We start from the raw sequence: 18,141 nt of genomic DNA, 5'->3' as shown, positions 1-18,141 counted from the left end.
AAAAGGAAGTGCACACACTTACAAACAACACAGATTAAATGTAAAATTAAGTTGAAAACAAAACATTGACATATTGCAATGTGTAGCTACAGTCAAGTTATAGACTAGGTTAAGTATATATTTAGCCTTTTTTGGCAAAGGTGACGACATATTCAGTCAAACTCGGCGTGTGTGCAGAGATTGAAACGATTAGCGACTTGATTAATCAATTGATATTGGGTTTTCAAAAGAGATGACGTAATGTGAATACTAATGGTGCGCTCCTCCGAGGGTAATATTCGGTGTGGAGCCACGTTTAGATGCCGTTCACTTAATAGGCAGGTGAGTTTTACGTTCCCCCTGTTGTATGTGGCGCAGATGGTACGGTCCGCATGCACTCTGAGTTGTTGCTGAGGAGGTTCCGCTGTGCACTCAGTGCATACCGTCAAATTGGCACGCAGCTGTCGCGTCTTCTCGCAAGTGATTTTCGCCGTGATTAAAAAAAACACAATGCTGTCTTTTTCTTACCGATCTTACCTCGGACGACATGGCAAGGTCGCGTTGTTTCTCCTTTTGTTTCATCTTACAGGTGAGTGGGGTTTTTTTTTTATTCGTTTTTGCTGTGTTTTAGCAACACTTAAAATAGAGTTGGTTCATGAAAAAAAACTTATCTCGCACACGTGCGTGGGTTGAAAGTGTGAATTTTTTTTATGCAATTTTTCATGTTTTTTTATTTTTTTTATTTACTATTGCGAATTGAGCAGGTGCCTCGGAAAGAAATAGCTCGGAGAAAACTTGGCTGCAAGTTGACTTGCCTCGCCGCTCCAGCCAGCGTCACCACATCACGTCTGCTCGTGGTCCGACCTGGGGCTTCCATAGTAACACGCCATAGGAACCGCCGAGGAAGCAGATGCAATGAAATTGTACATACCGCCACCCTGCCGATTCAATGGCAGCCATATTAACGCCTGGACATTCTCTGACAAAGTAGCACGTTTCTACCGTATGTACGCTACACTCCCTTTCAAAAGTATTGGGATTCCTTTTACTTTTGGAAAATACTTTAAAAACAGGTTTGGCAAATGAAGGATAAACATTTTCAGTTTTTATATTCCAGGTACTTGGGATACACAACTTAAAACCGTTATTCCACCCACTGTGGACGTGATAGTGTTTGAAATCATCAGGTGTGCCTGGGAAATTATCCAATTTCACTTAATTGGTCACTGGTCAGAAAGTTTTTTTGTTTTTTTTTGTCACTATAAATACTGTGATCTTTTATCTCTCTTTGCTAGCTATGCCAGTGACAGAACAATAAAACTATCTTCCACTAGATGGCAGAAGGGGCTATTAACCTTCAGAACCTTTTTTTCCCTTTATTTCAAATACAAACAAAAATAGGTACAATCCCATTTCAATAATTTTCTAAATTCACATGAGTACAAACAAATAACATGCGGCATTTCCAATTCAACCTTCAGAGCCTTATAAAGAGAGAGTTTGGCCAACTCTGTTTCGGCAGGGTAACAAGATGGCGTCCATTTTTCATGTGACCAGCAGTTGACCAATCACTTATTTTTATTTTTATGTATTTTTAAATTTCATTTTAACTCCTAATTTAACCATTGGTATATTCCATTTTATTAAAGGGTTTTTTTTCTTCTTCAATGCAATTCCAAAACAACCTGGCAATAGTTTGATTGATAATTGAGTTCTTCACAATATAAATCTGGCACTTCTCCACGGTGATTTGGACGGGAAATGCGGGACATTCTGTAAAATACTTCGAGGTGATGTGACGTGTGCGGCATCTTGTGCACGTTTTTGACCAATCACGGCCATGGATGAAAATGTCCTATTGGTTCTTGTCTTAGGGTAGAAGAAATAAATGACCAGCTAAAAATGCATGAAGCGCCTTTTTTGAAGATTTGAGGTACACGTGTTTTGAGTTATGAGCGTGGTCATAGAAGGAATTAAACTCATAAGTCAAGGCACCACTCTGGCTATACTTTTTGACATTTTTGTTTGGTAGTGTGCTGTGAGATTTCTAGTGTAAAACATGTTCCCATTGGCTCAACGAAGTTTGGGGGAAACTGACTTAAGATGGCGTTAATTGTAATGTAAGTCTACAAATTGCTGAAGCCCAGCCCAGAGTGTAGAAAAGCAAGCGTGCGCCCAAAACAATGAAAGCATTTATTGTGGTACATGGACACATTGCCAAACACAAACTGCACCCCCTGTCCCACCAACAACTTAACAGAGCAATCAAGTAAGTGTTGCTCATAAGAAGCTAAGGCTGTTCTCTCACTTAATGTGTTTGCATTATCTGGTGGATGTAGGATTTTCATCGCCAAGGCACCAACACGATCTTGTTAATTCTAGTAGTGGTGTCGTGCATGTGCCATCCCCAAACACTGCCCTTGCCCCCCATGTTGACAATTTAGCCAAACAAATTCAAATGACGGCTGAATGGAGAGAGTTCCCCTTGGATTGATTTCTTAGTGATGGACGCATGTACCAGCCAGGCCGCTCTTACAAGAACTCGATTTGTTAGTTGAGTAAGTCTAGACTCCAAATGATTCGGCTGCACAAGACGCCACCCCCCCCCCCCCCCCCCCCCCATTGCTACCTCCACCCTAACACCATCTATTTTATGCTCGGATTCCCACTTTTAGCAAGACTCCCTGCCCTCTGCCAAGACATACATATTTATATTCTTGCTGCCACTTACACATGGTTGTTGATGGACTGACTTGAAGTTGCTGCCAATGCTTTCTCTATAGAGAACATTCGGGGTAAGAAAGATATGAATCAAATGATCCCACCCAAAGTGTCTCTGACAGCAAACCACATGAAAAGGGGAATATCCTTTTTTTGGGGGGGGGGGGGGGGAGTAAATTCAAGTCTCTAGTATGGATCCAGGGAATCCTTGGAAAAGCACCCTAAAGCTTTTCTACTAGCATGCTTTATGTTAGTAATTTGTCACCTATCTTTAAGTGGTGCATGTTGAAGGTATTATTGTCGAAAGTGAGAACCAGCGTCAGACAGTCCCCGAGGAAGCAGCGTGTCCTTGATGCTAGGATATCTATAATCGTTTTTTTTTACTGAGTGTGAAGGGGACACATTGTATTACATTTGCACACCAAGAAGCTTCTTTTTGAGATTCCCCTGAAAGCACACGAAGTACATGCTTATCGTTATGTCAAGCTAGGCTGCGCATATGATCAAATACACTTCGCCCCTATTTTCGTCACTTTTTATTCTGTCGGAGAAAAACGAGGGCACGCTTATGTAAGGTTGTCATGTCACCAATAAAAAATTTAGTAAAGTCGCTATACCTCTGCCATTACATATTCAGAAGTGGAGAAATGCTGCTTCCTTTCCTTGTACCGAGCTGTTGTTTGCTGTCTAGCGTTATCATTGTGCCTGTACTGAAAGGGCAAGTAGAGAAATCAGTTTTGGGTTTGAAAATATGGATGTTTGATACCACTTTATACAAATTGATACCCAGAAATGGCAAATCCAGATCCAGAAAGTAAAAAAAAACTGCCACCGTTTGGCTTTAACTCCAGGTGCTAGCTGGCGAGCTCCCTAGCTAGCTCACCGCACGCTCGGTTACCTGCTAGGGAGCTAGCTTGCTAGCACAAGGGGCTAAAGGCAAACTGTAGCAGGGTTTTTACTTTCTGGACCTGGATTTGCCACCTCTGAATAAGTTCTTGAATAGTCACCGATACCAATACCACTAGTACATTTGACATGGATTTTTTTCCCCCTAAAAACACAAACAGTATTACAATAGATATATATATATATATATATATATATATATATATATATATATATATATATATATATATATATATATATATATATATATATATATATATATATATATATTAAGGCCTATATAGCTACTAAACTGACAAAGCACCTAATGACAGAAATTTTAATTAAGCCAATTTAGTAGGGATGGTCGCGTCCCGATACCAGGTATCGGGGCGGTACCCAGCATTATTTCAAGGTATCAGACGGTACTGATGATGGCTGTCAATACCAGTATTTTTATTTTTGTAAAATTTTAATATTTTATCACCAAATGGTTCCATATTTTAAACGGGCACTAAAAGTTAAGGATGTTCAATGCCACTTTTTTCTCTTTTTTTTTTTTATTTCACCCAGACCGGTACCAATACACAAGTCAACAATAAATCGATACACTAATATTTTTTTATGGCAAAAGTTTCCACCCAAAAAAACCCCAATATATTTTTAAAGAAAATACCTATATATATATATATATATATATATATATATATATATAGCCTTTTTCTAAAACTACTTAAAGTATTAAGATGTGTAGATTTCGATCCAAGTGTCTTTAATATTCTATAGTGGACTGAGTCACTTCTAAATGGCCTGTACAATTTAAGAATGTGATGTCATGGCTCCATACACTTGTAAAACAGCCTATTCCAAAAATGCTGTCATTTAGAATAAGTTCAGTAGTTGCTGATAAATGTGGAAAACCAACCAAGCTGTTGTAACTCGTACAACATAAGTTGTGATTAATGAAACTCACTACATCAAATTGAGTAAGTGCTGCCTGGGCTTTAAAAAAAACAAAAACAAAAAAAAGTTAAATTCAAGCAGCAGACATGGCATCGCGGTACTTTGGCTTGGGCCCTTAAAATGGTGTCATGTCTCTTGGGACAAATTCACAAGAAGTTTTTTAAGCATTTTTGAACGCAACTACTTACTACTGACTGTGACAAGACCATAGTATTTCTTTGCAGGTCTTCGCCTGACATAATTATTCTTTTCCAGGATGCTTGCCAGTTGGGTGATAGTTGCCTTCATCTGTTTGCACATGTACAATTTGATGACTGCCAGAGGTTTCCAAGTGAATTATTTATGCCTGTGAGCATGTGTAGTGATGTACTTGGTATTGAATCTCAGTTGTGTGCGTGTGTGTGTGAAACTATGAATGCCTTGTTTGAGGCAACTAATTAGCCGCACTAAGTGAACCAACATTGCCGCGACTCTGTCACTCTTCATTCCGAATGGCTTCACTCTCCTTTGGGGGACGTAATGATACATTTTTATAGGGCAATCTCCTGCCCGCGCAATCGTTCAGTTAGCCTACAGCTATTGCGGAGAAGAAAATCAATCGGTAGCAATAAAATGATAGCTTTTTTTTTTTTTTTTTTCAGTCAGTCCTCCACCAATATTTGAGGACGCAGTCTTTTAAGAGGGAGTTTGGCGAGATGAGAGCTGATTTTGGCAAAACAACAATGGAATACTGTTTTGGACTCAGTTGCCGAGCAGCACAGCAGGTTTTGATTAGTCATGATGTTTTCCACGCTGGCAGTTTGTTGCAATTAGTGATGTAGTCCAAGGCTTAGGGACACATTTTTTAATTTTCTTTCATAAAGCCGTGACGTCACTCATCTGTTTTCTCTTAGCCGGAATCTTGACGATGGCGTCCCTCTCAGTCGTCGTCCCTCGCACTTTTTTTCTCTCTCTCTCTCTCTCTCTCTCTCTTTCTGAGCGGTGATGTCATCTCCACACGTACCCTCGCCTCCGCCGCCTTCACTGGGATCTTGTCGTATCCCCTTTTTTGCCTTTCCTTAAAAAGATGAGCTTTCGGCTTTTGAGCGGTGGCACGATTGTGACAGAAAGACCACGGGTTTGTCGGAAAAGAGGACATGCCGACTGCTTTCATGCGTTGTGTCTGGGTGGAGGGAAGCTTGCAGATTAAACGGATTCGTCAAACGAACGCTCCCACTGTCATCTGCGTTTTTATTTGTTTAAATGCTTGACGCCTGCTGTGATGCTATCACGCTTTGAATCCCGTCTTATCGCCACAAATGTCACCTCGCTCTGCGCTTGAAGGGCTTTGAAACATTAGACACAACAACATAAATGTTCGTTTGAACAAAGTCCTCGTATGACCTATATTGTTTCTCTTCGGTTGACGGCGTCAAATACATTTTCATCCCAGGTCACTGCGTTATTTTTCTTAACTACAGTCAATGCTCTGCTGTTTCAGTGTTGGGGGGGGGGTAATGGATTAAACAAACTATTTGAGCAGTTTCAATTGAAAATAGAACAAACTTTTTGCTGGAAATGTAGATCATTTCGTTTACACAAACCGATTGGCTGTTAAAACGATACCATTTTTAAACACAATTTTGCCATTTTAAATTTTGGTTCTCAACACGAACTCGTAAGTTGGGAAACGGTTAGGTGAAGGAAAACCTTTAAAAAAAAATATGGAATTGGTGGCTATATTCAGTATAATGCCAACATGTAATTTTTACCTTTTTTATATTTAAAGGGGAAGTCGAGTCAAAAATTTTCTTTACAATGTTTTATAAACATAACGCTAAAGTCTAAATACGGCATTCTGTTTAATTTGGTTGAATATGAATTTTCTTTCTGCCAACTGATTGACGTCACAGTTGCTCAGGGCGCAGGTAACGACCAATCATGGCTCAAGTTTGCAAGCGTCACATGACCCGTTCATAAAACAGCTGAGCTTGATTGTTCGTTACTAGTGTTAATTTTATCCGCTTAGTTAGTCTGTTTTATTCCAGTTTCAATCACGCTTGTTTAGGTTTTATCATAGTCAACCTCATCCCGTTTTTATTTAGTCCATTTTTAGTCGACTATAAATCAAAATTTTTAGTCTTTAAGTCCCAAGAAAACATCATTTTATTCATCGAGTTGTAGTCATCAAAAACTGTCAACATTTTCGTCGCGACAATCAATTTGACCCCTGTATATTTTTGGGGTCAGCACATTATTTGTATAACAGTATTTGGGTTATTGATTTTTATTTTATTATTATTTTTTTCAGGGATGTTGGCCAGTCAGGTGGTCGTGCCCCACCACGTGACCGCCGTGCTGGGGAAGAACCTGACGCTGGAGTGCCAGGTGGACGTGACGGCCAACCACACGCTCACTCAGAGCTCTTGGGAGCGGCATTTGCCTTCCGGCGCGGTCACGGTGGCCGTCTACAACCCGCGCTACGGCATCTCCGTCTCCCCGGAGTTCATCCATCGCTTGTATTTCCGCTCGCCCTCGTTCCACGATGCCGCCATTGTGCTGGAGAACGTCGGCTTTGCCGACATGGGCATGTACACATGCAAGGCTTCGACGTTCCCGCTCGGGATCACTCAAGCCTCGACGACCGTCAGTGTGCTCGGTAAGCGTTTAAAGCGCAATGTACATCATAATAATAATAATAATAAAATGCCACTTTTCTACGCGATCTGTCCTCAACGAAGGGTTTTCATTTCATCCTTGTGTTACTTTTTGAAGTGGAGCCCAAAGTCTACGTGTCCGCCGGCTCGACAGCGCTGATCGACGGCAGCAACGAGACGGTGGTGGCCACCTGCATCGCCGAGCGCGCCCGCCCCCCCGCCGAGGTGTCCTGGGAGTCCAACCTTTTCGGCCAATCGGAAGTGCAGCTTTTCGACGACGTCAACGGAACCACCACCACGCAAGTGCGCTACCTCTGGCAGCCCACGCGTCACATCCAAGGGCACGCGCTCACCTGCGTCGTCCGCCACCCGGCTCTGCTCGGCGACTTCAGGGTCCCCTATCAGCTTAATGTGCAGTGTAGGTGCATTTATGAATTATTATTATTAAATCCGGTGAAAGGTGTTGTTTGGACCCGTATGCAAGAAAAAGGGATTACAAAAGGGGTATAGTTGAGTTTGGCGTATGCGGTGAAATGAGAGAACCAAAAAGAATGGTTCTCTTGAGTTGGCAGGCGTTCTCGTCATCTTTTTCAGGCTGTCGAAGTCGAAAAACGTGAGCTTTGGAGATTAATTTAAATAATTTTGAAGTGTTAACTTGCTTGGCATTTGTTGGGGAAATCTTAAGTCATTTGTGAACTTTGCAAAGCCAAATATTCGTTCGTATGTCTTTGGCCCATCGTCATCATCAGAATAAAATGGCCTGCTCAAGTAACTTCCGCGGGGCCTCGCAAATTCCTATTGGCAGAACTAAATCTGTAAACAGGACGTTTTGAGAATTGTTTCTATGAGAAGGTTATAAGAAAGTAAAGCTCAGTTAGTTTTGTCTGTTTTGTACAGCAGTTGTATTTTTACAGGACAAGAATCGTATTGAAGGCCCAATGGCAACTCGAGCAGTGTTTGTATTGAAATATACTTTCTAAATTGATTTGACATTCATTCCAAGATTTTACTTGAGTAAATATCTATTCTCAGCTTCATAGAAAATAGTAAAAAAATAGAAATAGAAAAATACAATTAATTACGGAAAATTGTGGAATTAATTAGTTTAAAAAATGTAATCTCTTGACAGCATTACTTTATACTTTAACCAATAGTTTAAAAAATATATATATATACTAAGGCACAAGCTTTAGCATTTGTTTGTCCACAACATTTGGTGGTTTTGTCGTGATGTTGCCACCGTTTCATCGGCTTTGTTTCTTTGCTGCAGTTGCACCTGATATCTCTGTGGTGGAATACGATGGAGACTGGCATGTGGGCCGGGACAATGTTCAAATGACGTGCAAAGCCAACGCCAACCCACAAGCTCATCACTTCAGATGGATCAGGTGTGTGTACATATGTAAAAAAAAAATAAAATTGCCTTTCCAAAGATAATGTTCTCATTTTGATTTGTTGCTGAGTTATTCAATTTCCAATTTTTTATTGTGTTTGCAGTCGATCTGAATCATAATTGATCAACCGAGATTGTTGCAAGTTGTCTTTGTGTTGTGGTCCATCTTTATACATCTGTTGTTGTGAAATAGAAACGTCTTTTGTATAATGACAAGTCAATTTGAAGTTTCATGTGGAGTCGTAGCGGTCACTTTGTCCTGGGCAGCAAACATACAACAGTCAGCATCTTCTAGTAATTGTTGACTTGGAGCTTTAGTGCCGCCAGCTTTACAAATAAATCCACAAAAAAAAAAGGCATTGATGCGTAACTTGTCATTTACCCACAAAATATTTACAGTTCGAATAATCATTTTCCCGTCAGTTCATTCAGACTACCGACATGTTGGCGAAAATGCTCCTCTTCTATTTGTTCCAGGCTGGACGGCGAGATGCCAGAAGGCGTCCAAGTCCTGAACAGCACGCTGATTTTCCTCCGTCCTCTCCAGAGGAACGACTCGGGCGTTTACAGGTGCGAGGTTGCCAATGACATCAACCTCCGCAGTCGGGACATTCGCATTCTCATACAAGGTGAGCGCACCGGAACACGCCTGGCTCCCATTTGCCTGAGGATGCACAATGCACGCCGCACGCTTCATTGAGCGCATTGCTTTTTGTGAGAATGCTGTCCTTTTTTTGCTGAAATGTGACTCTGCCTCATTCCTGGTGTTTGTGCGTGCGTGCGTGCGTGCGTGCGTGCGTGCGTGCGTGCGTGCCAGCTGCTGGCAGCCTCCCAGGGCATTCACATTCACCAGCATGTATGGGCACTTATAATACTTGACCTATAATTGCTTGCTGATGATAAACATTAACACCCCAGATGTTCATATGGCACGTTCTTGGCCTATGAGTAACTAGTAAAGCTCTCTTCCGTCTGCCTTTTTGTGTGTGTGCGTGCGCGCGCATTTTCTCTTCGCATGGCCTTGAAATGTGTCATGCTTGTGTCGTGTATGTGTTCTGTGTCACGCAGGAAGAGGCAAAAGTCTTCAGCCTGGCTGGGATGATGTCTCCCTTTTTCATAAAACATTAACTAGTTCTTTTCAACTCTTATATATTATTTATCATACATATTCCATTTTCATATGAGAGGGGGGGCCGTGCAGATATTCACGAGATGACATGTGTTGGTTTACTCTTTTGTTGTGTGTGTGTGTGTGTGTGTGTGTGTGTGTCTTGTCGGTGTACGCACACAATAATTGACCACCTTCCTTGAATGCGTACCATTCATCCACATAAAGATGACGGACCTCCGGGTTTGTGGTTTTAACCAATCAGAAGTGTACGCTTCTGTCTGATCTTGTCTGGCACTACTTTGGCTTGTAGACGGTTTTCATTACTTCAATTCCTCCATCTCTTCTTTTTTTTTTTTTTTTTTTTTTTTAATAAATTCTTTGGTTTTGTGGTCCAGATCATTTTACGCTCGTTCTATTATGTTGCAATGCGTTGCAGTGTCTTAATGCTGTCAGTCCTGCGAATTTACCCAACAAATTATGAGCTCAGGAAAATGGTATGAAAATGTCAACATTCTCGCCAAACTGTTTTCTAGCCAACATGAGCTCAGTGTGCAAACAAGCTACAGCAATGCGCTCTGATGCACAAACATGGCAGCCACTCGCCATGCCGCGCTGAAACCGCCCGTAATTCATTGCTGCAGTGACTCCGCAGCAGTTGGGGCATAATACAAACTATAGCATCGATTTTATAAAAAAAATCGAAAGTTCATTCATGAAAATGAATAACTGACAATCAGAACTGCAAAGTTAGGCACAGTACAATTTTTTTTTTTTTAGAATCCAAGCAATTGTTCATAGTTTTATGTTAACCTGATATGCAAACACAAGATTGGAAAGGTGTAACCATTTATGTATTCAAGAAAAATATAAAGATCTACCAACGTTACCTCTGCAGTGGCCCTCCTGGGAGCACAGTCAAACTGAATGAAGCTGAATTTCCGAAAGTTTGTTTGTTCTTGTCCTACTTTCCTGCTGTTCTCGTCACACAAATAAATTCACTGCCAGTAGTTGAGTTGAAATTTCAGTTTGCTCGTGTCACCTCAACGATAACGTAATACAAGCCACTTAAAGTGTTTTGTCAGTCGGATTCATGTTTTGTTTTCAAAAGGTCCTCATACTGTACAAGAAAGCATATCAAACGTGATTCTTCGTCTTGGGATACTAATAAAATTTAGCACGATTTTTAAAATCAGTATTTCTCATGCAGAATAACGGGAAGGCACTTCATGTAATGTTAAACATCAATGAAGCTGGTCATTGTCTCATGAGCATCAACCATTAATTCAACTCCAGTGCGTGTGCCCCGCAAACGGTCTGGCAAGCAGATCATTGTGACTTCCTCTGTTATGAATGAATGTTCTGAGCGCGTCAGCAGGAGTTCTCTAAAAGGTAGCAGCAAACATCCCTGCGATGAGTAATGGAGAAAATACAATTTGTCAAGCGCTGCAAACCCACCCACTCCATTTGAAATGCATCCAATAGTTGTTCTATACGGCCAAAGTTGTTGAACCTCTGGTTCAACGCGAGGGAACTTTTGCCTTGCGGTGCTTCTCTTTATAACCTTGGTGCACTTCGGGGATCCTTCTTTTAGCCGTCATCACTATGTAAAATCTCTGTCCAACCATTACATCTCATCTCGCATTTTAAAGACCCTGTAAAGTGAACTCACAGATTTATTTCCCGAAACATTTTGAATGATTTCATTGCTGAAAATTGTGAGGATATAGTGTTGAGCTGTTTTTCACCATTTCAGCATTCCTCTTTAGTTTTTTTTGGTGGGGGCGTGGCTCGTGATGTCGCCTCCCCTCTCCCATGTAAGAACTTGAGAGCATTCGTTTGGCGCAATTGTGACATGCGGTTAGCTAGCTCTATGCTTACACCCTGAAAACGAATCTTCCCTTAGGATAGCATGCTGGCGTGCCTGCTTTAGAGTGCCTCGTTGTGTGCCTTGTGTGTGCACGTCACGCTGAGATGGACAGAAGAGTGAGGTGGTGGTGGTGGTGGTGGTGGTGGGGGGGGGTGCTTTATTTGGTGTGATTTGACAGCCAGCGTGTTTGAGAGCAGAGAGTTTTGTCTGTAATTATTACAATTTGCCGAAATTGTTAAACTCTTCTGTGTCATGTCAAATTTGCAAGACATTTTCACTTTGCGGGGTTTTTAACAATTTAAAACCACGTTTACATGCACTTTGTCCTTTGGCATTGACACCTTGAGAATGCTGACTGTAGTTGAGTGTCCCTATTCTCGTAGGACGGTGTTTCCCCAACCTCTGAGCCGTCGCACGTCAGGAAAAAAATGTCACGTCGCACCATCAAACAAAAATCTCACAAAAAGTATACTGAAATAATGAGGTCACCTTGGCTTACTTACAAATTGACTGTGTGAAATCTGGATTGGTTTAATTGACCACAAAGATGATATTTTCGCAGGAAGCGATGTCATACCATCGAGTGTAAGGATGAACTCGGATATACATTATTTGTATAAAATCCATCATTTCTGACCAATTACGTGAAATTTATCGAACTGCCGTGGCACAAAGGTTGGGAATCACTGCTGTAGACCATAGGTGTCAAACCCCCGGTCCCGGAGGGCCGCGGTCCTGCAGGTTTTGGATGTTTCCGTTCTCCAACACAGCTGATGTACGATCAACTCGTCAGCAAGCTCTGCAGAAGCCTGATAACGATCCTGTTGATTGGAATCAGCTTGTTGGGAGAGGGGAAACCTCCAAAACCTGCGGGCATGCGGCCCTCCAGGACCGGAGTTTGACACCTATGCTGTAGATGAATGTAGTTGCACTGACATTGTGCTTGTCTGTGTGTTCATCTCTCCCCCCCCCCCCCGCCCCCGCCCTCTACTCCCCATTAGATCCTCCCACCATGCCTTCCACCATTACTGCTCCTGTCCTCTCTGGTTCCTCCTCCTCCTCCTCCTCCTCCACCCTCGTGGACGATAAGCTCCACGTTCATCTCAGCTCCCCGACCCTCGAAGCGCTACCTGAGAGTAACCTGGGCACCGTTGTGGGCGGGGCGGTGGGCGGGGCCTTGTTCCTGCTGCTGCTGCTGTGTCTGGCCGGCGTGTGCTACCTGCGGAAACACCAGTCCTTGCACGGGGACTGCTACGCTAAAGAGTACCCGGGCCCCGGCGACCTCCAGAAAGCCGCCGCCGGCAAGCAGCACGAGCTCCAAGCCGCCAAAACCGGCGGCGGCTCCGGCTCGGGCTCGGGCTCGGGCTCCCACCGCCGTCAGGACCACGACAGAGAGGAGTGGGGAGGCCGCGAGCTCAAGCGCCACTGCAGCGCCGGCGGAGATGAATACCCGTCTAACGGCTACACGCGGGCCATGAGGGAGGGCGGTCACCACAGCAACCAGCCCAATCCCCAGCAGGGACAAACGGAGTATTGTAGTCCACAGCAGCAGCAGCCCAGGAGGCCCCCGTACACGCACTCTCCCAAACCTACGAGGAACGGCTCCCCCTACGTGGCAAACAAGTGCTACGATAGCGCTCCGGAGGGCGACTACGTCTCTCACAAAGACGGCTCGCTCATCTCTCGCAGGGAGTGGTACGTTTGACCGGCCCGCCGGCGGTCCGTCCTCGCGCCCTGATCACCACTTTACAAAATTAGCAACACTTGACTTCTCTTCTTTCGAAAATACCTTTGCACCCTGGAAGACACTTGAGAGAGGCTCATGATGCGAATGAGCCTCGCTGTGGCTGTGTTGCGTCTGGACCGCCAAATTTATGTCCAGTCACTAATGTCGGCAGGTGAGGAAGCCCCCGGTGGCCTTGCTTTCTCATTTGCACAAGCCCATTTGTTTGAAAGACCTGCGACCTCTGAATACGCGACACTTGGAGACGAAAAGGCCCGGGACCAAAACCTGATGTACGTCTCGCCATGAATCTCCAGTCCGAGGGTTACTGGTCCTGAACTCTCGTCTATGGAAGTCCGCTTAATTGCACTGCCTTTTTGCCATAGCCTCAATATTTCTTTCGAATAACGTTCTGTCTGTGAATAATCCCCCCCCCCCCCCCCCCCCCCCGAAGTTAATTTGAAGGCCTTGCTAACTTGAGTTCATGTTCTTGGAGGAACCTCTCTACTACTGTTGTGCATAGGAAAGTGGAAGGGAAGCCAGGTCACTGCCACCAGCAGCCGTAAAAGTCTCCGTTTGTAAATGTGACGAAAGGAGCCGCCACGGTCCTCCGCTTCACCTCGTGAGTTGGGCCCGCTTTCGATTTACAATACCTCGACATGACAATAGCTGTGTTGGACAGTTTGCACTCTGGCACAGGGCCAATGTAGCCACTGGGGGGGGGGGGGGGGGGGGGTTGTCAGTAACATGGCCGCCATCACGGACCTGAATACAGTATTCGGTTACATGACGGTGGCGCTAATGGGCCCGCTAATCTGTACCGGTGTCAATTAATAGCTTGTCGTTGGCCGCAGTTATGTTCATCACTTCTCGGATTATTGTCAAACATTGCAGGTAGAAGTTTGACGATTATGATATCCAGACAAATCTGTGACTTTTAACTGGGCCCGCTATGCCGTTGGAGTTATGAAATTTGGGTTACTCATTCTTTACCTTTGTCTTTTTGATGCACTAATATGATGGAGTATTTTGTTTTATTCTTTTCAAATGTCAGGATATCATATCAGGAGCTGTTTAAAAAAAGGGAAAGTCAAACCAAAAATGTTCTTATGCAGCCCCACGTGCCTGAAAACGGTATTCTGGTTAATTTTGTGTTTTTATCCATCTCGAGGGCGGACATTTTGCTTCTTGCTGTCGACTGAAAATGACATCACACTTGGTTAACAACCAATTATGGTTCACCTGTTTTCTGACAACCAATCACAGCTCGGCTCCAGAAAATGGATGAGTCGCGATTGGTCGTTACCTGAGCCCTGAGTAACTGTGATGTCATTTTTAGTTAGCAGTGGCAAAATGGCCGCCCGCCCTCTTGAATTAATTAAAAACGGGGTGGATTTTGTGGATTCCACAATCGCAATATTAGTCAGAATACCGTGTTTCGACTAATGAGGGCGCATACAACGGTTTGCAAATGACATTTTTGGAGTCGACTTCCCCTTGAAGTATTTTGGCACGTGCACTTACCAGACGGGGACGGAGGAGATTTGACAAGCTCTCCCTCTTCTTGCACAGTAGCGTTTCTAAACGGTAGCTTTTGTCACCTTTGATATTCGCTCAGAGGCCAAATATTTGCTTGCGTGTAGAAATAAGGATGACGTGCGTAGAACACACTAGACGACAACGAAGCCGTAGCGTGTATATTAGTTTAACCACAGGGTCCTGTTGCTTGAAACGGAAAGACGCGTTAGCCACTTTAACAGTATTGTCGTCCGACGGACGTTAGTTTAAATCGATGTTGTTGACTATTGTGCTGTGATTAGGCAGCCGTCGTCTTTAGTGACATGTTGGCCAGTGCAACTCGTGTTGTTTCGAATGTGAAATGAAATGCTAGAAACACATGCTCCTTTAGTTCGAAACTACCTAGTGTTTGTACAGTCGAGAGTGCCATCTTTTGAGGCCGCTATTGCCAAACTAGTACTCGTCATGTTTTTTTTTTTTTCTTTTTTCATAGGAAAGGCTTTGAATCGTTCTGGACGCAAGTTGGTGTAGGCAAGATATGAAATTTGCTCCTCAGGCAAAGCTTGTCTCTCGGGGGGTGGGGGGGGGGGGGGGTGGGGGGGGTTGAGAATGCAATCTCATGCGCATCTCCAAACTGCAGCCATATTGTGCGCGGCAAAGATGGAATTGGCCCGATGTGACGTTTTCATGGTTGGGTGGCAAAGTAAACATCGTGGCCATGTCGGTGTCCAGGCAAACATCCGTGCAGGTAACAGGAAGCATGGCTGCCTAATCCCGTCGTTTGCTTCCATGCACTAAGGCGGAAACTTCACTAATCGATTTTCGCAGCCCTTGTACCTGAATTCATCGAGTTTGCTTGAGTGAAGCAATGAGACACCTTGAAAAATATGATCTAGTGCCTTAGAAGATGTTTAATTGTTCCCGTATTTGTAGTTTTCCTGTCGATGCTTGGTGCCATTTCCGTTCTTAGTGCCATATCTTCACCGTATACACGAGAGTATTGCAAACCCATGATAGGCACTTTTGTTGTCAATGAGTTCACAGGTAATAGTACCGCAGTGAATAAACACTGTGAGTAGTTTACGTTTAATAAGCACCTTTTTCGTTCTTTGTATATAAATATACAGTATTCAACAGAAATGTAAGTTAATGGAAAGAAATATATATATATATTTATGTCAGTGAAATCTTGATTTGTTCTTTTTTTTTTTTTTTTTTTTTTTTCAGATACTTTTGTCTCAATAAAGCACCTTAGCATATGTGAGTTCTTTTCTCTCGTCTTCGGCTCTTTGTGCTTCAATAAATGACATCATCTCTGGCTCCCGAATGCTGCATAAGACCACCCACCCCCCACTCCGCTCCGTCAGCCCTCCCCGCCTCCCTCCCCGCTCCTTCAGATCCAGTATGCACATCTGGGACGCTGCCGATGATGTAATGCTTCCTCGCTTCATCTTCATTACCGTGTAGTGTCTTGGAATTATCTGGGATTACACTTATTGTCCTTAACTGGAATACGGCCATTTGTGCTCCCCCCTCTTAATTCGGATTTCCAGTCTCAGATTTTCTTTTTGGATTCGGCACAAAAAGGCCCGCGTGCTCTTTTTGTGAGTTCACCCCCCCCCCCCCGTGTCTCTCCCCTACTGTCTAGCAGCTGGTAAAATTAAACGCTGAGTGTTTGTCTGGCCCCGTGTCCCACTCTCCAGCCCATTGACTGTCCCCATGGCAACAAGCTCATCTGGGGCTGCTTCTCTTCGTGCTACCTGGCCACAAAATCTGGAAGGGGCGCGGGGATGCCGGGGAGCACGAGGCTGTAACCAGCAGAGACCGGGAATGTCCCATTACACCCCCTGCCTGGCATTCATCACATGGGTTTGACCTTGACATTGTTGCGCTTCCCTATGAAATTGTCATCGCCGATGACCTTGCCACGCAAAGGTCACGACCGCCGTTTTCACTCTTGACCTTGAAACGCTTTGGTGACCGCGCGCACCAGTGAAGCATCTCGAATCGTGACGTTAAACCCGCGTTGATGTACTCTTGACAAAATCGTTGAATTAGCATTTGATTGAAACGTGCCCGTTTCCAAGGTTACTTTTCACGCCAGACAAAGAATCAGAGCCGACGCCTCTCGGCGCGACGTGGGATCAAATGGTCGCCATCTTTGAGCTGGAGAAACAAAATTGCAATATGGGGTTAAAACGGAGACACTTAACCTTCCCCACTAATGATGACAGCATCTGCTTCCACAGGGTCGTTGTGTGACCTTTGACCCTGCTGTTGAGGATTAAGGGGATGGGACTGTCCTGACCTGCTCCCGGGATTCTCTTTATTTCACAGTCTGCTTCTTCTTTACCGTCAACGATCTACGTTGCCTCAAACATGAAGTAGAAAAAATATCTGACAAATACTTTCTTTTCTTTTTTTACACTTAATGAAGTCAACATCCTCAACAAATATTGACAATATATTCTATGCAGCCCCAATAGTCTAATTAATATTATGTTTGGAACATGAGTTAAGTGGCAGAGTCCTCCTGTTTTTATCACTCTCGGGGCGGCCATTTTGCCACTTGCCGCCGACTGAAAATGACATCACTGTTGCCCAGGCAACGACCAATCATGGCTCACCCTGTTTTCTGAAGCTGAGCAACGAATCATGGCTCATCTATTTTCTGAAACTCTGCCATGATTGGTTGTTACCCGAGCCCTGCGCAACAGTGATGTCATTTTTAGTCGACAGCAGTGGGCAAAATGGCCGCTCCCTGACATGGATCAAAACGGGTGGATTTTGCTGCTAAACTCATATTACACAAACACTATATTAATCAGAAGGCCGTGTTTAGACTAGTGAGTTTGTAAAGGACATTTTGGGATTGACTTCCACAATGGCACTAAAATGCACATAAGTTAAACACAAACTACACTAAAAAGAGAATCGTTGAACCAACTTAATTTCATTGCTTCAAGCGGTAACACAAAATTTAATTGGGTTCATCCAAATTAATATATTAAATTTGATCAATTATGAGGTCATTAAACTTATATTTTTGTATTAACTAAATTCAGTTGTGTTTTACCGCTTGACGCAATTCAACTAAGTTCGTCAACATTTCTCTTTTTAGACTGAAGTTGCTTCAACAATTTTCTTTTTTGAGTGTACACGGAAAAAAAAAAGACTCTTGGCGGCTTACTAGAAAAATAAAAAAAAGTACAGTATATCCAACGTTAGTACTATAGAGATCTTATTTGCATATTCAAAATGGGGGGGGACAGAAGAAACTCTATTTGATTCACATAAACTAACAATGACCTTTTGACCCGGTGGGCAGCTGCTGCCGCTCTCCCT

At 43.5% G+C, this 18,141-nt stretch overlaps 1 protein-coding gene across 1 annotated transcript; it reads left to right on the top strand.

Moving 5' to 3' along the window:
• Positions 1-428: 428 nt before the first annotated feature.
• On the top strand, positions 429-14,008 carry LOC147160946 (nectin-3-like protein). Its single transcript, XM_086057666.1, has 6 exons — positions 429-568; positions 6,839-7,186; positions 7,303-7,602; positions 8,455-8,572; positions 9,055-9,206; positions 12,557-14,008. The coding sequence occupies exons 1-6, from the start codon at positions 490-492 to the stop codon at positions 13,258-13,260; spliced, it is 1,701 nt and encodes a 566-aa protein (XP_085913792.1). The 5' UTR covers positions 429-489; the 3' UTR covers positions 13,261-14,008.
• The last annotated feature ends 4,133 nt before the right edge of the window (positions 14,009-18,141 follow it).

This window comes from Leptonotus elevatus, chromosome 16 (assembly GCF_054856555.1).
Source record: "Leptonotus elevatus isolate MCC_2025b chromosome 16, RoL_Lele_1.0, whole genome shotgun sequence".
Taxonomy (NCBI): Eukaryota; Metazoa; Chordata; class Actinopteri; order Syngnathiformes; family Syngnathidae; genus Leptonotus; species Leptonotus elevatus.
The sequence above is the reverse complement of the archived record's forward strand: the minus strand, read 5'-3'. Positions and strand labels throughout refer to the sequence as shown.

Bases quoted from the DNA above. Each gene is read 5' to 3' on its own strand.
- LOC147160946 (XM_086057666.1), top strand. From the start codon at position 490: ATGCTGTCTTTTTCTTACCGATCTTACCTCGGACGACATGGCAAGGTC. The intron at 7,187-7,302 runs GTAAGCGTTTAA...TACTTTTTGAAG, and splicing joins GACGACCGTCAGTGTGCTCG to TGGAGCCCAAAGTCTACGTG. The intron at 9,207-12,556 runs GTGAGCGCACCG...ACTCCCCATTAG, and splicing joins CATTCGCATTCTCATACAAG to ATCCTCCCACCATGCCTTCC.